This window comes from Balearica regulorum, chromosome 4 (assembly GCF_011004875.1).
Source record: "Balearica regulorum gibbericeps isolate bBalReg1 chromosome 4, bBalReg1.pri, whole genome shotgun sequence".
Taxonomy (NCBI): Eukaryota; Metazoa; Chordata; class Aves; order Gruiformes; family Gruidae; genus Balearica; species Balearica regulorum.
The window spans coordinates 1544187-1569015 of NC_046187.1; the positions used below are offsets into that span (position 1 = coordinate 1544187).

General features: G+C 51.3%; 1 protein-coding gene across 8 annotated transcripts in view; it reads right to left on the reverse strand.

Moving 5' to 3' along the window:
• Nucleotides 1–24829, reverse strand: part of SLC4A4 (solute carrier family 4 member 4) — a 215976-nt gene that overhangs the window by 31213 nt on the left and 159934 nt on the right. For all 8 annotated transcript variants that reach the window (XM_075750848.1, XM_075750852.1, XM_075750850.1 and 5 more), the window contains 7 exons: nucleotides 23814–23971; nucleotides 14823–14910; nucleotides 13340–13494; nucleotides 12823–12936; nucleotides 11202–11376; nucleotides 6329–6462; nucleotides 1568–1839 (listed from right to left, as the gene is read on the reverse strand). In XM_075750848.1, coding sequence (XP_075606963.1) covers nucleotides 1568–1839; nucleotides 6329–6462; nucleotides 11202–11376; nucleotides 12823–12936; nucleotides 13340–13494; nucleotides 14823–14910; nucleotides 23814–23971 — 1096 coding nt within the window. The remainder of the gene's footprint in view (nucleotides 1–1567; nucleotides 1840–6328; nucleotides 6463–11201; nucleotides 11377–12822; nucleotides 12937–13339; nucleotides 13495–14822; nucleotides 14911–23813; nucleotides 23972–24829) is intronic.

Below are 24829 nucleotides of genomic sequence, written 5' to 3' on the forward strand. Positions count from 1 at the left end.
CTTTCCCCGAGCTGACACCGTGCAAATATCCCCCAAAGGCAACGAGGATCTTCTGCCGCTACTTTGCCTTCTCACGCAGGGCTTTAAAAAACTGCAGGACATGGAGAATAAGGCCACTTACGTTCAGCGAGCAAAACGTCACAGACTGACTCCCGCTGCGCGGCCAGAAGCACGCAGGCAGAGCAAGGCACTACCTTTAAAAACGGGCCAACTCAGAGAGGCTGCGGAGCCCCTTTGTGAAAGCTGGGCTCAGACTCTGTCCTGGCTGGCGCTCGCTGCGGTGCTGCGGATTTACTGTTGCACGGTAAGAGAAAAAAACCTCCGCGGTAGCTGTGAGGAGCAGCTGATGTGGAAACCTGTTTATTTAAGGAGCGGGAAGAGAAGAACCGCGGCAGCGCGGGTTGGTGAACTTTAGCAAACCACACGTGCTCATCCTCCCCCGGCTTGCTTACAAAGGTAGAGACCAGCCTTGCGTTTCCAGGCACGGGCCTCTCAGGAACCGAGCCGTGGGCTCTGCCACACGCTCCCTGTCCTCCCCACGTTCCGCCGTACCACCACGTTTGCCCTGGGCACCGGCTCTGCACCGCAGGCAAAGAAGTGGCGACTTTCAATTCGGCATTGACCGTTCCCCGCCGTCCGAACTCCGACAAAGAAAAGGCCCCGGCGGTCAGCGGGCAGCAGGACTAGCCCGACAGCCAAGCACGTGCAGAGACCCTACGCTTAACACCGAACGCCAGCACGCAGCGCCGGGGGATCCAGCTCCCGACACCTTTTGCCCGGCGCTAGCAGCACCCAGCAGCTTTTCCTGTTCGACAGGTATGTCGAGATAACCTGCAGTTTACTTTGAGCACAAACCAAGTTTCTTACTCACTCCTCTTTGTCTGAAGGATCCTAGGAGTGGTCGCAGCTTCCCTAATGGTACGAGCCAGCCTACTTCTGTTTGCGTTTGGGTTTTGCAAGCTTTTGTTCCCGCTCGCGTTGCCAGATCTGTCCGTATGCTGGCTACACCGGCCTTGCGGCCCACGCTCTAGCGATAGGCTGAACTGTTGGATATACGTCCCTTCCGCTCCAGCGAGGAACCGTTTGTGCTTTTCCACTCATACGTGCAGCCGGGAGGTGGAAAACCACCCACGTTTGGGTGACGCCCTGAATAAATCCAGCTCCTGCACTTGACATAATGGCTCAGCGGATACCAGGAGTGACCCAAGCACCGTGGCGGTGACCTGGCCGCCGCTTCGGCCCCTTCACAGACTTCTCCGAGGAATGCCACTCAGAATTACCAGCCACAGGGATGCGAGGAGACAAGGGTACGGAGACGGCTTCTCCACCGGTAACGATGCTCATGCGAGGAGAACCCAGGAAGGTCGGCGGTAAAGACCTTCCGGTTGGCACGCAGGGTGAAACTCACCCCTCGGCCTCGAAATAAGGCTGAGATAGGATATCTGAAGACAACTGATAAAGAAGGATTAATCTCCCCGTTTGTTATCTGGACCGCAGCACAACAGAAAAAGAAAGCAAATGCAATCTCCTATCTGCAAACTGGAAAGCTAATTAAACATTCTCTTACCTGGATCTAATGGTTCACAGGCACAAGAGTATTGCGTGATATAGTCCACCTTGAACTTGGAGTTGATCGGGTAATGATCTGCCAGCTTGATCATCTTCTTGAAAGCATCGTAAATGAAGATGAAGCTAATAAGGGAAGAAAAACCTTCTTCGGTGAAGCGGGTGAAGTACTTGACCAGGAAGCTGGCATCGGTCGCGACGAGAACCAGACACTGGAAGGCTGACCAAAGGCCGATCCAGAGACGAAACTCCAGGTAGTCAAAATCATTGTCTCTGCAACAAGAGAGGGGTGGCAGGAAGGGAGAATATCGGGGTTAGATAAATCCACGCAGGATCGTGCCTTCCCGGTGGGAAGTGGTGAACGCACAGCCTCTGGGACCTGTCTCGTTGAGGCTCAGGGTCATCCCACGAGCCAAGCTCTCCGCTTTCAGCCGGCCAACTCCATCAACGTGTGCGGTGCAGTTTAACAGCCGAGGTGGCAGAAGAGCATGCAGAAGCCATCACTCTTGCTTACGCCTCCGCTAATAAACGTTACCAATGAATTCAAGCACTTTCTAGGCTTCCCAGTAAAAATCCTCCCTTGGCAAGCACGCGCAGAGCTGTGAGGGGCCGAACACCCAGCTCTCCAGACCCAGAGCAGCTCAGCGCCGCAGCTTTCCACCAGCTGAAGACATAACCACAGTTTACGCATCTCCTTCAGAAAAGCAATCTCCTGCCAAGCCTCCCGCTCAGCAGCCTGCGTTTCCATCTCTCAGGCCCTCGCACTATCTGTGGAAATCTCGATATCACCAGCAGAAAACCGACAAGTACAAAGGTACAAAGCAGAAGACGACAAACCCTGGTGCCAGGATGTGGCAGAACGATGGAGCGAATTGCATCGTTCCTTCCTGGGAAATCGGTTTTCCCCCCCGTTTGCTGCTCGAGGCTGCCATGCCCTGACAGCGCAGAGTCCGAAGGCACGCTTTTAGGACCAAACAGACGTGAAAAGCGAACACCGGAGCAGACAAGGCCCTGCCAGGGAGGTTACAGCCTGCCCTGGGAGGCCACGGGGCCCGCAGCCCCAGCCAGCCCATCTTCCCTGGAAGGCAGGAGCCCTGCCGCCTTGAAGGACAGGGGAGGAAGGGCAGTTTCTGTGAAAAATCATAGAATCCCAGACTGGTTTGGGTTGGAAGGGACCTTAAAGATCATCTAGTTCCAACACCACTGCTGCGGGCAGGGACACCCTCCGCTAACCCAGGTTGCCCAAAGCCCCATCCAACCTGGCCTTGACCACTGCCAGGGAGGGGGGAAAACCACCGAGCAAAGTCTCTAACAGTGTCCGAAAGCTCTGGGGAGGGAACGGGGCCCAGGAGCTCATCCCTTCCTTCCCCCAACTACAGCAAGAGTTGTAAGAAAAACCGAACGCCTCTCCCTGCGAGCCTGCCTTTAAACAAAACCAGCAAAAGCCGTGCTCGAGACACCTCCGGAATGCAGGCTACAGCAGATAACCACCCACAGCTCAAACAGAACAGCGGAAAAGCACCTCCGAGCGCCTCTGCAAGGCACGAGGGAGGAGGAGATTGCTGGATTGCCCTGCAGCACCATCCCTGCGGGACCGTTTCCAGGCGTGGGTCAGAGCGGGCTCCCCCAGAGACCCGCGCGTGCCTCGGAGCGGGCTTAGCTCCTAGCACCAGGGGCAGGTTTAGCTCAGCAGCAAAACCCTTGGTAGGGTGCTTGCACCCTGGCACAACGGGATGCCTTCAGAGCTGTCCACGGGCTGGTCCCACCATTTACTCGAGTCCCGTCTGCAGACGGACTCCCTCAAACCTTGCGTAGTAACAGCGAAACAAGTCCCTGCATCTCCCACGTGCCTGTTCTTACACGCGCTTTCCACGGAGACACGGTGTGCCGTCACGCACCTCTACCCTCGCTCAGCAGTCACCCGCGGGTGGCAACCTGTGCCGTGTCCGGTTGGCTCAGACAGCGTCGGGCACCCGGGGTCAATCCGAGCCTCGGCAGGGCTTGCTCCTTGTCGTAGATAAACCTCTCAGGGAGGGCTGCAGCCTTCTCACGCTGCGGCCCTGACCGGGAGGAGGGGGAAGGAGCAAGGAAGAAACAAAGTGATGATTTAGCAAAAGAGAAGGGGGGGAAATAATAAAAGAGCCCAGTGCCAGCTCTCTGAAATATCCAGCGTCAGTGCCTCAGAGCGCAGGAGCTGCCATCCAGCCGACCAAGTGCGGAGAAGGCGGCTGGCAGAAGCCCAGACGGCACCCTGGCTGTGCACCGTTGAAGAATTTCAGAAGGTTTAAAACTTTTTTTTTTTTTTTTTTCCCCCTCTCCCCTCCCCAAAGTCCCACAGCACTTCTGAAGCTCACAGAGCAAATGAAAAAGCACAGGACACTTCACACACACCATACAACAGGCCAAGTACTTTTGCCGTGATTAATTCTCTTTCCGAGGTGTCTGCAGGGGAAGCGTTCCCAACAGCCGCCTTTGCAGCTGGAAGGCAGCAGGGCTGGGGTCCTGCCTTCCGGGGGAGCCCAGCGCCTCGCTCCCCGCCGCTTCCAGCTCGGAAACCCGGACTCATTTCACAACGGGCACCGGAGAGACTCTGTACGGGAGCGGAGCTTGCCAGCCAGGACGGAGTCGACCTGCGGTGTCCTGTAGCATTGACCCGTTCTGCCGGCAAGGCGGTGAACGTCGCTCCCGCAGGCGCCCAAAGCTAGACGCACGGCTGGGTACACGAGGCTTTTGAGCCTTATGAATCGGTAAATGGGAAGCCTTTCTAATTTTGCTCCCAGCAGGGAACAGGGTGTTGTGAATATGAACAACCACAAATCCATTATTGAAAAATCACAGTACTTGATTCCAATTTCCTTGTGAGAAATTCTCCCTCGAAAAATCCTGCCGTTCTGCTCCAGCAGGTTGTTAGGACAATAGCTTTTATAACCACCTCCTCCTCCTCGGGTTAAAAATAACCACCTTCTCCCTCCCAAAACCGTACAAAGTGTTTTTCCATCTTGCTTCTTCCCTTCCGCGTGCAGCACCTGGGCTTTGGCCCGCCTGCCAGAATCAAACAGCTACAGCGCGTCTATTCCTGATTTCATCCTGTTATTCCAGCCGAAGAGAGAAAAGAAAGGTGCCCCTTTCTGCCCCTGCAGAGCAGAGCGTGCCGAGGCGAGCGGCGGTGCCGGGGCCAGGCAGGAGGGGACCGCGCTGCATTTGAAGGTGCGGGGTCGTCTCTCCGTGGCATCCTCGACTCAGGGATGAACTTCTCCCCGGCTTGGCACGCTTACGGCTCTGCCTAACGGCAGTCAGGGCGCGCTGCCGGGCCATCCGGGCTTCAAACCCAGCAGTGCCGATTACAGAACAACGCCAACTGCCACAACGCAGCGGGAGAATCAGACCCTGCCCGCTTCCCCCTGCACCGTTTTCCACAGACACGGCTCGCACGGCCTCAAGTGTCGTCAAGTGAGCTCAGTAACCCAGCGAAATCATCCCGCTCCGGAAGAGCCCGGCGCAGCAGCGTGAATGCGGGATGGCATGTAAACACACCATCCGCCTTAGCCCTGGGCCCCTAAAGACTTCTCCGACATGTGGGCTGTTTGCAGGAAGGCACGATTACATGCTCGCAATTATCTCTGAGTAACTGCCCACAGAGATTAAACCTAATGAGGAAGGAGATACAATTAAACAACCGAACATATACCATGTCTCCTGCCTCACTGCAACCTGCAGCCATGTTCAGCTTCATAATTCAATAGACCTTTTCTAAAAATAACCACCACCGGCCAAAGAGCTGTTCCACATCACAGGCGACTGCTTTTGAAAGCAAGCCCAGTAACACCTTCCCTCCAAAAGCTCTCGCTTGTGTGTCCTGCAACGTGCGTCTCCCACACCTTGCCATGCTGTGAACGCTCCCTGAGGGGGGAAGAGGGGGATACAAGCAATTTGGGGTGTTTTCTGTACCACCCAAAGCGATATCCTTGCAAAGAATCCGTAGTCCCACGTGTAAAATCATCAATGAGTACCCACGTCAAACCCCCACGGAAGATGCTGACCCCTTTAGGGATTCTCACGATATTTTGCCAGCGTTGCAGAGGCGGGAGTAGTGCAGGAGAGCACCTAACCAACGGGGCTCCCTTCAGCTCTGGGGGTCAGCCATCCTCCCCGCACCAACCTCAGCGCGCGGGGAGGGCGCCGAACCTCTTCGCTCCGGGGAAAAGGAAAACACCCCAGAGCATTTAACGCGGCAAAGCTCCACCGAGGAATTCTGGGGACAGACAGACACGGATAGCTGCTTCTGTCAGAGGTACTTTTGCTTTTACAATAGTGATTATTTCAAATGAGCACTGATTTAAGGACAAATTTTTGGTAACCTTGAGACTGGCGGGATTGTGTTAGTGAAATCACAGAGAGCTGGATTCCCTCCTCGGCTCCTACGGGAAACATGGAGCAGCCAGGGAAACTCAGGCAGCAGCCGGGCAGGAACAGCACGCTGACTGTAACCGCTGCAAACGGCTCGTCGAGGAGAGGCTTGGCCGAGAATTTCCAAGCGGCCCCGAGGAGAGCCGTACCCACAGAGCGGGCAGCGCTCCGGGACACGAGTGCCTGGGAAAATCCCCGAGGTGACTGCACTGCAATCTCAACGAGGAACAAAGAGATGTTCCGTTTCAGGCACTAAATCCTCTCCTTCCCCACCGCCAGCCATCTCATTCCTCAGCTAGTATTTCATTAGCGCGAGACATTCCTCCCCTCCGCCCTCCTCCACCCTCGTACTTACTTGCTGAAATTAAAGAGGAGCCGTTCAAAGACAAGGACAGGTCCCGTGCTGCTCAAAATTGTGAGTGGCTGACCAGCGAAAAGGCAAAATATCGCACCGGTGACCGCCGTGCCCAGAAAGCTCTCCAACACGCCCTACGGGAGACAGAGCAAAGACGTGAATTCTACCGAATAACCCTTCCTATTAGCCCTGCTGCAAGGAAACGAGTAGTTAGAGCAGTGAGTGCCACGTGGCGTACGCCGACACGTCCAGGAGGAAGGGCAGCCCATCGCCCTCAGCTGCACACTTAAGACGTGTTCGTCCCACGCACTCCACAGGTACTGGGGATAACCAGCAACGCCCCTCGGTGTTTCTGAGACCCAGAGTTCAGTAACGCTATAGCGTATTCTGCATTTGACAAGGGGAGGGGAGTGTTTTCAAAGACCACCTAAAGGATTTGAGAACTCCTCGAACATCTCCCACATCTTTGGCAGTAAAGACACCCATTTGCAGGGCTCTTCCAATGGGGCAGAGCACGGCTAGAGGACAACGGAGGGTGGGTTCTTCTTCGTTCTCCAATTGCGCAGGTGCTCTTTCTAGACAAACAAGATGCCTCTCCTTCAAGTAACTGTTTTAGTAAGCGAGACACAAACCAAACAAGGTTACTTCACCCAGCAGTCCTGATGTGTTGAGACCCAAGTTCATCAGATGTCACCAGCAAGTAATAAATTCCATACTTAACGGGCTCTACAATTACCTTTGGCATCTGTGGCAAAACAGCTTTGCTGGAGAAGGATAAAAGAGCGTGCTTGACGCCTTCTTGGATTGTCATGTCCAACTATAGCTGGACAATATCTACTTTTAAAATGCAAAATGTGGATGAAATATAAATGGCAATAAAACGTGGTTATTGACGGAGTATGCATCCTTCTACAAAAACGGCAGAACTCGCTGGACCTCACCTCGTTTGCTCTTACGGAAACTAATCCGTTTACGCTCGACTGAGTTTTAAAGGAACAACAAGAGCATCGCCTTCGACTAAGACGTGCAGCCGTCGGCATCACCCTCTCCAGGAACACTTGCCCGAGAAGCCGGGCAGGTTTAAGCAGAGGCTTACGTGCTCCGCTGTAGCTGCGTCTGAACGCGCGGCCCCATCAACGCCGCACGTGCTGAGCAACCGGCCCTCAACGGCACACACAGATCCTTGTCTCCATCCCCGCCAGACTGCAGGGCGGGGGCTGCAGTTTTTCTGACTTATCAGCGGTAACCCGAAGAATTTAAATTAGGTTTTGTGGCTCGCTCTCTCGGAAAGACCCACGTTACTGTTTACACTGAGGAAAGTATATTCGTATTGTCATCTGTCAAACCAGAATGTTGCTACACAGAGCAGAAGATCCTTTTTTTATCTACTAAATTATTAGCAGAACATTCTCTAAAGCAATCATAAACTATTTTTCTTGGCGCAAACACGATCTCGAAATACCCGTGGTCAAGCACTGTTACTGCTGGGTGATTAAAGCAGCAGCACGGCAGCCGCGCAGAGCAGCGGAAGGCAAGGACGGCCTAAACGCCGCCTGCTCCTGACACACATTCGGTCACTCGTCGATGTAGACAAGCTGCTGGAGCGGGGACAGAAACCACCTTGCCTTGGCAAGAGGTGTCATCCTTGGTCCTTCTCGTTTCCTAGCGCTACCGGCGATGCCCATCAACCGCCAAGAGCCGCGGCCACGCAGGGATCAGCGCAAGGCAGGTCTGCTTGCCGTGATGCCCTGCGGCCCTCGCGCGGGGGTTTCGGGGGGACCCGGCCGGGAGCCTGCCAGCCTCTGCATCCTGCCGTGGGGGACTCGTGCGGAGGAGACGACTGCTCTCAGGGCCGGGAACGGCATCCGCACAGCTGATCCCCTTCGCTCCTCCCGCATTACTCATGGAGAGGGCCCTCGCGGCCAGCGCATCTGGAATCTCTTTTCCCTGCATTCTTCCACGTGTCTGTAGCTAAGAATAGTGTCTGTTCTCAGAAACACAGAACTCTGAAGTGAGCTTTTAAAGAAGCGTTGGCCCCGTCAGGCTCTCCGGGGCAGGCAGCGTGGGACGGGCGACTCTCAGTGCCTGACCCGGCGGCAGCCACGTAATTGTTTACAAGAAACAATAAGCATAAACTGTGATGTGGTAGCCCCAAACCCACTGTTTTCTATGAGGACAAAACGTCTGGGGGAAAGCTTCTGGGTGCTGTTCCTCAGCTGCAGAAGCTGGCGGAACCTTCCCTCGCATTTCCGAGTACAAAGACCGAGCGCGGCGCCTGCTCTTGCACGCCTCTCAGCAACCCACGCTTCCAAACTCCTGCTGCTGCAGGGACGCGCAACGGTTTGAGCAACGCTCGACGTGAACCTGGACTCCGTCCGATCCCACTGAGCAGCTCCCTGGAGGAACGACTTGAACTGGGAGCCTTGGGATGCTTCGCTCTGGCTCTGACGATACGGGGGCATTCGAGGATGAAGAATGCAGAGTTTTGCTCTTGCGTTGCAAACCTGCGGTCAAAACCCCTTCCAGGCTCCCGCAGCAGCCAAGAGCCCGAACGCCTTTCCAAACAAGGGCGGTGAGTAAAGGTTTGCTAAAGGGAGATGGCAAAAGAAAAGCCAGCTGCGCCCAAAGTCTCCAAACCTCTGACCCACCACCAAACTCTTCAGAAAAACTGCTGGTACTTGAATTTTAAATCAGCGCATTAATAAAACCCAGTAAATTCAACTGGTCAATGTACATGAGAAGCAAGTCAATGCTTAAGTGCACAAACTAGAAAATAGCAGACAACGTTTTCCTGCACTGAGCCTTGGCTATGTTCTGCACGGATTTGTTTTTTCTAGCAACTCAGCGATGATTTTCCTGCACTTGGCTCCAGTTCTGTGCATTGAAGTTTAACGGCCATGGGGAGCGGGCGGCCGGGGGGGGCACATCCACAGCCCCCCTCCTTGCTGTCAGCGCTCCTCCCCGCCTGCAGCCCAAACTCCCCTCCCTGAGCACGACCCCCTGAGAAGCAAAGGGGAAAGCCTTCGACAGCGCCTCGTGTCGGTTCCTCCTGCCGCTCCCCCAGTTTTTGTCCGTAACGGCTACGCTGTGTTTCCATGTGCTGCAGAGCTTCCCCGTTACCAAAGCTCTATTCTTAACTGCAGAGCACCAACGGCTTCCCTTTTCGACGTGGAGAATAAATCACTGGGCTCCAACCAGACTGTTTCTGCAGCTTTTGTCTTTCTAGGGACTTTTTTTTTCTCCGAGCAATAGGAAAACTCAGACTGGGTTTTACCTACTGCAGAGAAAACTCCGGACTAAAGGCAACCTGTGCCTTCTCTTCCATCGTTTCCCCCCGGTGTGTCTCCCCTCCTAAGCAGCTCACAGTTTCAGACATGCTTTGGCCAAAGACGACTGTCACGTTCAAGAAATGAACGCCGCTTTAAATCAGAGGAAGGCTGCACACTCTGATATAATCCCATCGAGAAGGTTCGCGAGGTTCTTGGGAGAGTAACCTCAGCTCAGCGTCAGAGGGATTAACGAAACACGTTTGTGCGTCAGCCCCTGGCAGGTGGAAGACGCAGAGGGCTCCCCCAGGAGCACAGGGATTACCGGCTCTTCTCCTGGAGGCCGACCTGCTTTTCTCGCCTGCTTGTGATTCTACTTGATAATAAACATTCATGGGGTTCTAAGGGAACAGAAAAGACTTCTGGACACAACAAAGTGATTATGTGCACTAGCTTTGCAATCAGGTAACGTTTCCCCTTCCTCCCCTCCTTTAACGACCGTACCTCGTACGGATGCAGAGCACACAGCCCCTGCTCTGCTGCTCAGTGCCACAAGAGTGATGCTCACCGGTGGATCCCGGAGGCTTTCCACTCTCTGCTTCCATTCGCTTTTATTTCTTTTTAACGTTGCACGTCACCCATTTGTTTGCATGACTGCTGCGGAGCTGACTTTTGGAAGAGCTAAATGGTGTTTGTACAGGGGAGAGGGAAGTTTGGCATTCCACCGGCTACCGAATCTTACTCTAGTCTGTAATTTATCACAGGGAAGTGTAGAGCTCCAGACAGGTGCCCCCTCTTTTCTATGTTTGGTTTAATTAAACCTGCATAAATTACTAATTCAGCCATTGTCACTATGAGTTTAATCTTTCTCAGGAGATTCAATGTGGCTGCACTGAATCTATCTAAATACAACCTCCTATGTTTCCTTCCTCCTCAAAAAGCCAAAGGGATACTACCGCGCACTGCTGGAGCATAACTCTGCTCTGGTCCTTTAGGCTTCATCTCAAACTGAGCCATCCTTGGAAGCCCCTACTTCTGTCTTCACCGCTGATCAGCCTGTCTCTGGCTACGCACCATGGTGCTCGGGATCTGATCCTCCGCTATTACCAAATCCACCTTTCTCAAGAACCTCGCATTGTTCTCCTGCGTCGCATCTCCTGCTTTACTCGCTTTCCTATCAGTCTCAGGATTTGCTTTGCGCCGGAGAGGCACAAGTCCAGGGACTGCAGGAGTCACGCAGAGGATACAGCGCTATGCTCTGATGACATGGAAAGTCTGAATCAGCCTTAGTCAACTTCACCGGACTGAAACGGTACGACCGAGACACAAACACAGAGAGCAGATGAGAGGAACTTCGCTACATAGAAGGAGCAAGGGCCCTCTCTGTCTGGCCATCTTTCAAACACCATTTAAGGTAACAGCTTGTACAATTTTTCAAAGGACAGCCGTCCAACAGCAGAGAAAGCAAGCCAACTTTCAGTCGAAACACAGGATACCTCGATGAACTGCACCCAGAATTCAAGCTTTGCCGGTGGCCAAACGCCCCTTGACTGCAGAGAGCAAAAGGCGAATGACGTTATTTGCTGCTTCCGAAAGCTCTTGCTAACCTGCATGTTTTCCGTAGCGTCACCAAGCAATCCCCCAAAAGTGATAGCGTTGGTCACCGTGGCCAGGTAGATGAAAAGAATGGCTGACAGGGCTTGAATATTTAAAGCGTCGTAGAAGTCGCTGGCGAAGAACGGTGCTTTCCTCTTTATGTCTTTGATTAAGCCACCGCAGAATCTGAAAAGACAAGCAAGAGAGGACTCGTGCAAAATGTTTTACAGTGAAAGTCACCACGGTAAGTAATCAGAAACCTTGCCAGAAATGAAGTATTATCTGAAAGGAGTGAGATCATCACGTTACATACTAGTCTTATCGCAGCTGTGATGGTCCAGGGATCTCACTGAGATCACGTTGTAAGGAAAGAGAGTATCTTGAACATGTGATGCAGTTGGAAGAGACAAATTTCAGGAACACAAGCCCTACTTCTGCTGAAACAGACCACTGAAGTTCGCAGTTCAGGAAGCCTGTCTGTTGGGGTTCCCCACGCCGCCCCCCAGCTATATTGGTTGAGGTAATAAAATATATTAACTCTCGTCTAAATCCCTGCCTAAATTTCTCCACGTGGCAGACACAACGGTTGGCTGAGCCAAACAATCTGCTAAATGGAAAAACGCGTCAAACCATTAACCAGAAAAAGAATTAGAAGTAAAAACGCAAGTGAGTGAAATCATCTTGGAGAACAAGACGGCTTCACTTGCAGACATGTTCTTTTTGTACAACCACGGACGAGACAGTATTTAACTCTTACAGAGCCTCCGTGCGGCTCTGACGGTGCCAGCACCGAAGACGTTTCTGTTTCGCCTCTTGCTCCCTCGTACGCAGTTCACCACCGACGCCAGGACTGCTCAGACGCTCTGTACGCAGAGGCACAGGGCAGGGATGCGCACATCGCTTTCTGACCCAGAACCAGGACGTATCGACTGCCTGGTACACACCGACGGGTCATCTCTGACTTTCAGACCTTTGACCTAATATTTAGATATCCTACTAGAACTTAAAAAAAAAAATAGAGAGTGGGAAGGAGGACGCAACACCACCACGCAAACCCGTGTATCGACCCTGAAATGCTGAGCACAGCGTTTCATGGCCACCTGAACGGCATCCCCACTCCAGCGGACTTTGACGTGGCGTGCAAGCAGAGTAATAAAGCAGAGAGTGAGACCTCGGGCTCTGTGACCTTCTGTATTTCTGCCCCATAAAAGCCTTCATCTGTGCAATTCAACTACAACAGCAGTGTCTGGCAAAGGGAACGTCTCTGCTTTTGGCTAAGGCACTCCCAGCAATCCAACTGGAAACTGCAGCTGTACCGGCCACGCTGACATCCCTTACAGTCCATTGAACTTCACAGACCTCCAACAGCCAACACCTACCTGCGCCTTCGTTCATTTTTGAGCGCCTCGTTTATGACGCTTTGTCATTTGCTGGGGGTGGATGTTCAGAACCCTTGGGACAGCCTCAAGCTGGGCACTAAGAACCCCAGGACACGTTTTGGGGTCACAGCTCAACCTACACAAACGCTATCTGGGGATGGAAGGCACAAGGGGCGAACTTGTTCCGCAAGGGAAGCGCTGCCCCTCGCTCGGATCACGCCGGGTACATCCCGCTGAGCGGCGCGTTACCGACCTGCCAGTCCGCTGCAGTTCTTCACAGTCCCCGTGGCCCCCGCCGCCGTGTCCTCCATCGTGAGGCGTGTCTCCGTTCATCTGCAGATTTTCTCCGCCGGAGTACATGTTTTTCCTAGGCAAGAAGGCAAGCCACGCTGAGCCTCGCTCCACAACGCGCCATCCGCACAAACAAGCGTTCACAGCCTCTCCCGAAGCCGTGCTGTGCAAAGGAGACCAGGAGGCTGACCCGCGTGTTAGGAAGACCACGCAGAACCCCAAAGAGTCTGGATAACCACTACGTACCTTACTATAGGCCGACATCACCTTAAAGGGTACAAAACTGCAAGAATAGCCTCCCTCCAGCTATTCAGACCGACCTGAACGTATCTCTAGTACTTTCTAAATACAGACAGCAACTCCGCCGTTGCTGAATAAACCTGGTGCACCCAAAGCACCGGCTCTTCCCGTCACCCTTCCAGAACTGATGCACACTGTCCCTCATCCCGGAGCTAGGCCTGCCTGTCTCCTGCTCTTACCTTTTATCTGAGGAAGGGAGAGACTTGGGGGGCTCTATCCTAATGGCTGGATCCCACTCCCCAGGCGGGAGCACGATGACTTCATCCAGAAACTCATCGATGCCAGCGATCAGGTCCTGCCGGTCCTTGGCTTTATAGGCAATGTCGTGGAACACCTGCAAGGGCAAGAGAGACTCCACGTAGAAAAGGTTTGCACCTTCTGTGGTCTGGACTCCAGAGGCAGCTACCGAGTTTTACTCTACAAAACCCCCTTATTCATTCTCAAAAAGCTCTCAAAGAGCATCAGGACACTCGGCACAAGGGTGCGTGAACCTCAGGAAAGCCCAAGTCCTTTAACGATAGAGATTCTCTTCTTTTAGGCATATTTCTAATTTTTAGCAAAATATACATTTCTAGCCTTTTAAAAAAACGTTACTAACGCAATAATCCATTTCTTTTATTAAAAAAAAGAAGAGTTTTCCTATAAATGAGGAGTTTCAATGATATTTGGAGAAGGCGCTTTTACAAAGCCACAAAGAAGCACCGATCCTCTTTTCCTACCTACTTCACAGGTTAGTTTTCAACCCTGTGACACAGAAACAATGACAATATTTACTCAAAACTAAGAACAAGAAGCACAAAGGAGTTTTACAGAAAGGCCTAGTGTTACTGATGGAGAGCAAATGAGAGAAGAGAGGCAAGAGAGCATTAACGCTGAATTTTACAGAAATCTTTTGGACCACTCGGAGTGAAGGTGGATCAGGACACGCGACAGACTTAGTAAGAACAGCCGGTGGTAGGAGGGAGGACTTTGGGGCTACGGGGACTAGACCATTGCTCCAAGCAGTGGAATGACAGAAAACAAGAGCTGAAACCAGATGAGCGGTAATTAAGAGAACCGTACGAGAGCAAAACAACACAAGGAGAAAGCAAGAAACAAACACGATGTGAATCAGCCCCAGACGCGCAGAGCCCAAGGGACACTGGAAGAAAGAAGCCGTAAGTGAATATTGAAAGCCCAGTCATCTCACCGAGGTGTACGACTAGCGAGTAATTGCTGGCTACTCATGGATAATGTATAAGCGCTGCCTGAATGAAGAAGTGCTCCGGGATACGGCGCGGCGCACAGCAGCACGCCCTGGGTGGAACCACTTCTGCCCCGACTACCTGGAGCGTAGCTGCGGGTTACTGCCACCGTGGGACGCGACGCGGGGCGCGCGCCGCGAGAAGATCAACGCAAAGATTAATTCACAGTCTATTTGAAAGGGTGATTGTTAGCAGGAAAACAATCCACACGATGGACAGAAACCTCCTGTAGTCACGCTTTTAGGCAAACATGAAGCCAGATGAAACCATTATGTAAACAGATGGAATTAGGTGACATTTGGGTATTTCAGCTTTACGTGTATGCCGTCGATCACGCTGGAGGAAAGGACATCGGTATTAACTACAGAAGTGAAACCCAGGAGACCCCATTTCACACAGGAGACGTCAAGACACCTACCTCATCCGACATCAGAGTGGCGATGGCTCGGCCGATCTCATGGTAGGACTTTGCTTTGCCCTTCGGTCCCAGAAGAATGAAGAGAAATCTGACAAAACAAACAGATTGTTCCCATGTAGGATGGCAAAAATGGATCGCTTATTACTTATACAATACCTAGGCAGAAATTCAGCTTTAAAAAGTTGTGGCCCTTGTTAGAGATCCAGAGGCTGCCAGTGGCCTCCAGCTAACGTGGGAGTAGAGGTTACACCCTGCAGCCCGTCACGCTTACCTGGACAAGCAAGACACTACCCAGAGGTTTTCTCCCCAAAAGCCTTAGAAGTAGCCTTGAGGCCACCGTGGCCAAACGCTATCACAGCCCTAGGCAGAAGTCGCTACCGTCAGCAACCGACACTGTGGGATGAGGTGAAGGAAGGACCTTCTTCCAACGTCCAGTCCCTGGAAGTGAACCCTGCACGATGGATGCAGCTCCAGCGCAGAGCGGTTGAGAATCCATGCCCTGTGCACCACAGAAAGCCCATCCACCTCCACGGTGATTTATTTGGTCATACGTTACTGGCACCTTGTAGCTGTTCAATCCTGGTTTAAGACATCTGTGTTAACCGTTTCCCTAGCGCTATTCCAGTACCATGTACGTGACAACAGCGGTGACGTAACTTCTGCTAAACAGCCAGGAGGGGACAGAAGAAGGTTTAGGGACTGTTCGCTCCGCAGAGCTCCAAGGGCAGCGACACGCCTGAGCACCGTCTGTGCGCAGGACGGAGCGGGGCCAGCACAGCAGCGGGCACAGAGGGAAGGTGCCGTTAGCTATCCACGTTGCTCGCTGCAAAGCACATGGCTCCCCCGAGCTATCAGACAGCACTCCGCGTCCTCATTAATGCTCCCTCTAAGAGAGAGATCTCTCTTACGGTTCAGCACCCAGAGTAATGACCCACATGAGAAGGGAAACCATTAAACTAAAACAGGACTTTAGCAATAAATAATTAAGCCTAACTTGTATGCCCTGAATTTCCGCTCCGAGTATACAATACATACCAGGACCCGTAAGCCCATCTGCTGGCTTCGTAGTCACAGCTTGATTCCTAAACAGGCAACTGAAAGCGCAAACCAATTCCTACGATAGGCACCATCAGCGAGGGTGACTACATCTACAAGGAATTAGGAGTTAATTTCTTACATGATGTCTTTTGGCAGCAACTTTATCCGAGTCACCGCTAATGAGTTTGAAAAACACCGTGATATGAAACCTTTGCAGATAGGAAATTACTGCTCTTTATCTTTCCTGCCCTTGCTTTTGTCAGTGCTAATGTGCTATGAATCAGGACTTGACTACGTGACAACATGTTCTAATGAGATTCCTTAATGGAAAAGGCTATCCATGGAGAATGGATGTTTCTGCCAACAAAATTGTCCAGCGGTTGTGCCAAAATAACGGGAATACCGGTGAAAGGTGACTGGGTTTTCCAACCTCTTAACTGATACTCATGAGAAACAGTGTCAAGTACGGCCTCAAGGTTGGATGTCCAAATGTACCTAGACCCTTCTGGCTTGGAATGAAAAAATGAAAAAAAAAAAAAAAAAAAGAAAGAAAAAAAGAAAAAAAAGATACCACCATTCAAATACTACTGAAGTCAGGAAAGATCTAAGCCCTACCTTAGACACTCCCAGTTCCTAAACTAAGTTTCGTACGCAAGGCCAAGGTATCAACGCTGAAATGGTAAAAGCCATTCTACCTTCTGTAGAAATACTCTAACGCTGATTTTGTGCCGCAGGCAGACGCAGAGCTGGCAGCTACCTACTCACGCAGCAGCTACGTACGGCCTTGGCCGTACAAACACGAGCTTCCTATAAATGCCCTGCTCAGTTCTGTCCCAGAAAAAAAGCTCTGGGTCATGGCTACGGCACAAAAATACATCTGTCTTCACGCCACCTCGTGCAACGGCCAACACTGGGTGGCCCGTGGGCTTTCCATGCCGACCATCGTGCCGGTCGGACGGTGTCGTTTCAAGCCTTCAGCCTGAGCTGGACTCTAACGAGTGACCTTGAGATAAAAGTCTCCCCCGCATCAACTCATCCTTGCAATCAGCAACAAACGAAATCTCATGGCAGGAGACCAACTTCTCCATTTCACCTAATTTAGCAGGGACCGGGAATTATTAGGGCAATTTTCAGCAAACTCCTTATCAGCGTGTATTTCAAAGAGAAATGCTCATAGCTGCTCCAAACAACTGTAAAGCTGCCCGAATTAAGCCTTTTTCCAATTACAGCCGTACCTCTCAATCAGTAATGGAAAATAAACACACCATAACCTTTGGTAAGTTGTCTCATCTAAAACACGTCCACTGTGAATGTGGGTTAGCTTCAACTTCTAGACATAAATTTCCATTGTCTCTCATAGCTAGATCGAAGAACCCTCGATAATTAAATTCCTGTAAATATCCTCCCCTATCGATCCACTCGCCCGTAGCCATCTGTCAGTCGGGCTTTCCTCCTCCATTTGAGGCTTTCTTCCTCTCTTTAGTCACTTCGATGGCTCTTCTGCGAACCTTCTCTGATGCATCAGTGTCTTCCTCGGGGAAATCATCCAAGAGCTGGTTTGTGAGTGCAAACATATAGATGAAATAACCTCTGGCTACTCAGGAGCTTGATGTGAGCCTGCCTTCCTGAGAAAATGAAGTTAGGAGCATCGAGTCAGCAGACAGGACTTGGGATAAGCACGGGAACTCTTAGGAAACGTGGCAGGATGATGGGGAGATGACCGGACTGCTCTGGGCCACGGATACACCCTCTGCGTTATTGGCCGACCTTTACTACACTAACTGTATGTTTTCTCAAAAGCTGCTGATAAAACATGACACGCAACAGGGTTGTGAGGTGTGACACCTCACCAGAAGTACTTCTCCCCTTACAAGCACCGTATTATTTTGGCTTCCTAAATGCAAATACTGTGAAGTACTAAAGTCAAATGTCTTAAACGGTGTATTATATCCAAACAAGTACTTCCTATTTAAAAAATCAAGAGTTCTACAAAAAAAAAAAAAAAAAAGGCATCAAGTTAGTAGGACAGGATCCATAAATACACTTTAGCTTGCATTACTAACACTAACACTTCCTAATCGAGTTCTTCATGAGGCTTTCAAGTGTTTTCCCTGAGGTTCACACGGAGGTGACTAAGCCACACACGCCTAGGTCATGTCCTCTGCTCTCCTCCTACCTCCGGGAACTTTCCCTGTCTTTCACGAGTTACCATAAAAATACATTAAAGACAAACTGTTCCTTTGCCAACTCTTTTCAAACTCTAGCATGCAAATTACTTTAATACATTAATTGGAAAAAAAAAAAAAAAAAAAGTTCGTAACTTCAGAAGTTGCTGCTCAGCATTCTCTGATGTTCCAGGGGAAGGAGACATTTTCATAACCATCTTCTGAAATAATTACACCAGCTGGCTCTCTTCCAAAGCCTAACAGCAGTACCTGAACGCTCTTGCATTTACTAAAACTTTCTTGAAAACAAGCCGTTTGTGTTGCCTTCTAAACTCTTCACCCTGACCGATTCAGCTCAGAATTGCCTTCAGCGTGCAGAACAAGAGCTTGGAAAGGGCCAAATATTATAAACACAAAAACATTAATGCATTTTAGTGGCCTGGACTAGATGATGTTTGCTTGCATTTAATATCATTTACTTACAAACACTTCCACCCTCGCTCCTAGCTGTGACATACTCCTCCTCTTCATCCGCCAAGACGATGCCAGCACAGAACTCCTTGCTGCTGCACCCAAGGCAGGCTGAGTTAGCAAACGTCCCTTTCTGACACGCAACGTTGCTAAGGATGCTTCAACGCAGAGAATGCGAGGTTCCACCTCCTATCACTTCGCTCAAAGTCTCTCTGAAGTGGTAACAAAATTCCACGTTTCTCCCGAATGCTCTGGGCTTACGGACAGGGCCGACAGCCCTCACGCCCAGGGTACCTGGTCTTGAACTCTGTGTGACAGCACAGTCAAAGCACTCAAAAATCCTTTGATTCCGAGCTCATATGAGCCAGAAACCCAAGAATTTATGATTCTGTTTTACCTAAAGCACTATTCGCCCTGTCGTTTCTGCACGCTTTACCCTTCTTAAGCAGATGATGGCCAGCGACTACGTACGATTCACCTTTTAACGCTATGGACTATGCCACCAAACCCGACAGGAACAAATTCATTCTCACAGATGAGTCATTCCAATTCGAAATGGATAAACGTGTCCCGGCCAACACACTGTAAACCCAGACAACGCACCTAGAAGATCTATATGTAGCACCACAGCGACACTGCGTACGAGCCCAGTAACTTGGGGATGTGGACCTAACAACCTGCTGAGAGGAACACAACCCTCCTGGACCTCGGCGAGAGGTGACACCAAAGACTGCAGGGCAGAATTTCAATCTAGTCTGCCCCAGGAAGCGACAAGGCTTTACGTGCTGTGCCTCTTGGGAATCGGGCTAGAAATCTCCATGAAATCACACCAAGAGCACGCTTAGGAGGTGGGGAGCGAATGCAACGCAGACAGGCTCCAAAGTCAGTGGAGCACTAACGTTTTGCCATCTGTTTGGGATATCCTGCAAGAAATTCGTAACGTCCATGACTAGCACGTTCCTGTACGGGGTAAGGGTCATGGTGAAAACTGTCCCAGGACCAAGCCTCACCGTGGTCTCCTTGCAAGCTGACCCTCAGTGCAGGAGACAAGGTAGGTTAAAGGCAGCTACGCAAAGGAACCTCAGTAAGGTCCTGCAGAAAATGGTTTTATTTTTGAGAGGGGTAGGGGGAAGCAGACCTTCTATTGTTGGACACCATGTGAGATGCCTGCAAGGCATCCAGCATTCCCAACAGATACATGTCGATGGACTCGAGGGCTGAAAGAACCACCTCTTGATGTACTTTTCCAGCAGAATCTGTGGCTTGGACCGCTGATGAAAGGAGCACGACTTGAGACTGCAGTAATGAAAGGAGACAGTGAAGCGTTTTCTCCCTCTCCTATTTCACACAGGTGGTCCTTCAAGTTCTGTGCAACCTACCAACGTTGCAGGCTTCTCCCACGGCGTCCAACACGTGAACGCAGACAGACAAAGGTAGTCCTTTGCTGCCAGAGCTCCCATTTCCCAGAGCAAGTCCTTCAGCTGGAAAGGCTGCTAAAGGACACAGCCCTGAAAACCATGTCAATGCTGTAATTACTGAGCGAGACACACATTTCATCCTCCCCTACAAAGAAGAAAAGATGCCTTTGCAGTTAAAAGCTCAAGTTAGGAGACAAGGGAGGAGAATCTGACTCCCGGTTTTGCCATATGCTTCCTAAGTGACCTTTGGGCAAGTTACTTCATTTCATTTCAGACTTGTAGACACGGGCGATTTCCCAGCACTACATATTAGACTGTGCAAGTCTGTACAGCTTATCTCCAAAAGAAATCTTTCCCTTGCTCATTCTTCCTCTTTTTTCCCCATCAACATGACATTAATGCAGCAGACCTGAACACGTAATTGCACATTTCTTTGATGAAAATAAGAAGCTGTGCCTATTGCATCGTCCGGAGGAGAAGCAGCCGTACCCAAGCCACGGCGCGAGCACAGTAGCTAAGTGCTTGCCAAAATTAGGAGTTCGTTGCACCGTGGAATTACATCCAACATGAGAAAACCAAAAAGTCCTTAAAGGTTTTTTCAATCTGATCGGTGAAACGAAAACACAGTGAAAGGCTGGGATCTTTCCGTACCGATTTCAGATCCCTGACTGCTATTACTAGGGCTGTACGAAAACACCCTGCTGAGAAACTTTCCCTGGGGAGTTCATCAGATCTTGCTGGTTTAAGTAAAAAATTACTTTTAAGTAAAGGAAACACGTAAAATACTGAGCAAGGAAGCGTGAAAGGAAAAACATATAGAAAATGTACGTATCCAAGGAAGAGCCACTTCTACACAGGGAATCTTATTTCTACAAAGCATCCAAAATTCTGTACCTCACAAGAAAAATCCATGCCAAAGAATGTGTGGAGGAAGTAAAAAAAACCCCAAAACAGCAAACTAAGTAACTCATTGAACTGGAAGCCTACGTGTCGAATACTGACTACCTTACGCACACAATCTTCCTTACCTAGGACCTGTCCTGGTTTCAGCTGGTCAGTACGAATAAAGCAAAACAGGGCAGGGACTATAGCTGTCACGAGCCTTTCACCTCCGCAGAGCTGCTGTCACATTTGCTCCTGCATCACCAGGCAGCGACGATGCCCTACGCGCCCAGCGCACGGATGCAGCCGATGCAGCCGACACGCTGATGCTCAGCTGGGCTGACGAAAGCTGTCGCCGCCCTCTCCCTGCAAACCTGCCCACCCGGCGCTTTGAAAAGCAAAACATCAAGATGGCTTCGTGCAATTCTGCAAGCTGCGTGACAGCGCGTGGCGGCTGGGAACGCCGTCTCCCTTCTCCCCGCTCCTCGGGAGGGCTTTCGTCCCTGTCCCTCTGCCAGTGACCCAACAAGCCCTGCGACCCAGGACGTATTCGGTGTATCCGTAGTCGCTAAAAAGCAGATTTGTACCGAACGCGGCCCACCAGAAACACCAGCCGGATGGCCGTGCGAAGGCACCTCCAGCAGCGCCTGTCCCCGCAGGAACGGGCGGCCGTGGCTGCGGTGCAGGCCGCGTGCCGAAACCTGGCTGCCTGCCCCCCACAAAACCAACCTGCTGCTTTCCGGAGAGAGCGACGGATGCGGGTCACGCTGCGCTTACTCGATACGCTCGGCTCACGACGCTCCTGCAGCAACCCACAGGGCTGAAACGTTAGCTCAGGGTTATTCAGAAACCCCAGGTGGTTTTTGCGCTGCCTAGCTTTGATGGCTGGTTGTGACAATTTTACCAGGAACTTGATCATTGAACAAAACAAAAGGAGAAGCCCCAGGGGAGAGAAGAAGGGTGGCACCAAAGGCTCCAGCCCCAGCATCTTGCGGAGCCCACGGGCTGCTAAGTGCATGTCCGCAACAGGAACCGGGCGAGATGGCCGAGGCTCAGCGCTGGCCGAGGAGCCGCTCCATCATAGCTCGTCTGGGCCCTGATGGGATTTCCTTGATTGAATTTCACAGGATGCAGCCATTGCAAATGGCTCTTCATTACTCACAAAAGCCATCTAATGAGCCTCCCTGCTTTGATTAGGGCTAGCATTTGGTTTGGAGAACGGCAAATGGATAATACTATTTCCTGGAAAAAATGTTGGCAGGGAAGGACATATTGTCTTGATTAATGCTATTGAGTAATGAGGTCGTTCCGCAATCCTAGATCTAACTTCCTGGCTCCCACTACCAAAACAAACAATACCTAATTTTACATCTGCTGAAGAGCATTTGGAGATGTGTTTAGAAGAAAAGACTGAGTGGGGTTAGACTTCGAAGCTGAAATACTCAAGTATACAGAGCTCAGTAACGCTGAGGAACGAAGGACAACCTTTTATAAAATGAGCCACTTGTATCTCCCCCTACTCCTACCAGAACACCCAGCACGTGCAAACGCTTGTCGACGTGGTTATTGTAAAGAAACCCCAGGAAATACAAACACTGCTGCGTTACTAGAAGGCAAAACTAGATCATCTTTTTGCTTTGTTTTGTGCACGGAAATAAGGTACGGATGATAATAACCGTCCAACTTTCACTCCACACCCTGGCTGTGCATCCTTCCAGTATTAGTGATGCCCTAGCCACGTGCTTTTGTCGAGGTACTGCGTCTCTTCCCACCAAGTTTTACTTGATACAGCCTCAAACCCTCAAGGCATTATTCAAACGACAGCCTTCGCCCTGCACTGAAAGCCCTTGAAACCCTTCACCTAAAATACACATTTGCGCATTAGCGATGCGAAAGGGGCGGTTGGAGCTGCCTGAGGAGAAGCAGAATGCGAAGTAACCCCTTTGTAAGCGGATACCCAAGGCACGCCGGAGCCCGGGGGTGCGCAGCGAGGAACACGGCGCCGCAGGGACCGCCGCGGAGCTGCAAGGGGATACTGCCGCGCGGGTGCAGGCTGTCCACCCGCCGTCCTTCTCACCGACGCCGCGCTGCTCCGCTCCTCCTGCGCCTCGCTACCTTCCAACACCGACCGCTTTCACAGTCCTTACCTTGGGGGGGGGTGTTTGCGTACGGGTGATGCAAAGATGCGCTGCTGCGTAACGCTCGCGTACAGCAGGGGCTCTGGGCATCCACACCGACGGGTTTTCTCTACTACGTGACGTGATAAACAACAGGCGACCGCCTAACTAGGGGCGACATTGCGAGGAATTCAAACCCGACTCCGGCTTTGCTCTTCCGGCAGATACGTACGCTCACTGTCCAGGCAGTGAGGCACATTCGAGAGGTGAATTCAAATACTTAAGAACGTAAGATATACTCATATTTGTGAGACTCAGATCAATTTGCAATGAGTCACAATAAATAAAATATTTATAAGACCTTGTTCGCTGAACCGTTACGCATTACAAAACAACACAGAGGGTGACTCCCCCCCCCCGACAGAACTGTATCCCCCAGTTTTCCTGACTTGACTTTTTTTTTTTTCGCCCAGCAGGGCCAGAATTGCATCCTTCATCTGATGTGAGTCTTTAAGAGGAAAAATATGTACTGCAAAAACGTGCAGCGGGACTCTGAGGTATGTACGGTGTGTGTTGGGGGAGATATCGGGGGCAGGAAAAAAGCCCCGGTAATTAAATTTCACACTGATAGTGCCCTTCACTGCTAAGTTGTTCAGTTAGTGTGTTTGTGTAATGTTTGTGTATTTTACAGCTCATATCTTATAGCCAAATTCAGGACCTGGAAATGATTAAGCATCTACAGTGAGTTTTGTTACTTTAAACCAATAATCCTGACTGTTACGCACATCCCAGGATGGAAAGCAACGGGGAATGCCTTCTTTTGGCCCGGTGTCTTTAGTTTAAAAGGTGGAAATGCAGTTTCCAATTCTTGTCCCCTGCCCGGGGGCTGAAGTCTCTTACCGGGTGGGTACGGGGACTTCAGTCAGAGCACCCAACATGACCGCCTGCTGCAGCCGGACGAAGGCAATGAAGGGGTTCTCCAGGAAATCCACCTCCCCCACCAGCACGTTGGAAGCCTCAGCATCACGGGGTAATTTCTTCATGAATTTATTCTTCAGCTGCATCAGTGAAAGAGGAAGGAAAAGAAAATTAAGTCTCGTTAGGCGTGCAAACAGGAACGCACAATAGAATTTAGCCTGTTTTCACCCACGTTTCCTCCTTGCTCAGAACCTATCTTTGGCCAGTATGCATCATCCCCACAGGGTCTACTGAGACACAAACGCGACGAGGATCGCCCCCGAAGAACGACGCTGAGTTGGGTGCCTGGAGCCGAGACGATGCTGAGACGACGCCGCCTCTCGGAGCCGCTCTTTTTGTTTACAGAGCCGAGGTGGAATTATTTTGGGAGCAAAAGGCGTGCAGCACTGCGGAAGATAAGTCGCTCTGGGCAGGGTTTGGGGAAGCAGCACCGCACCGCCTCGCTGCCCGGCATCCGCGGCACGGGCACGGGCGGGCACTTCTACGACTCAAACTGCAGCTCCACGATCTGCCGCCGCCGCTACGGAAACAACGGGCCCGAGGGAAACTAGCCCTGAGGGATGGACGCCAGGAGCTGGGCACCGGCGTTTCGCTGTGCACGTGCCTTTTCAAGTTCCAAGTGAAAGACCCAGCTTAGCGCGGGCTTTAGGAGCACGTTTCCTGCGCGAGGATGAAGACAGGCGCACAGAAACTCCCGCCCCCCTCCCAGCCACAGAACTCCTTTCCAACAGGAGCCTGAGTTGTCATTTGAGCTTTTTTGGGGGGTGCTAAGTGCTTTTTCTAGTGTTCTTTCACTCTCTGGCACATCTTTGCCTCTGTCTCCGTTACCCGTGAGCACAGCTGGGCCATGGGAGGCATGGCAAAGGGAGCCGGTTAAGGCACCGGGAGCGGCTGCACCGCTCATCTCCACGCTTTCTCAGACTTAAGGTCTAGATTTT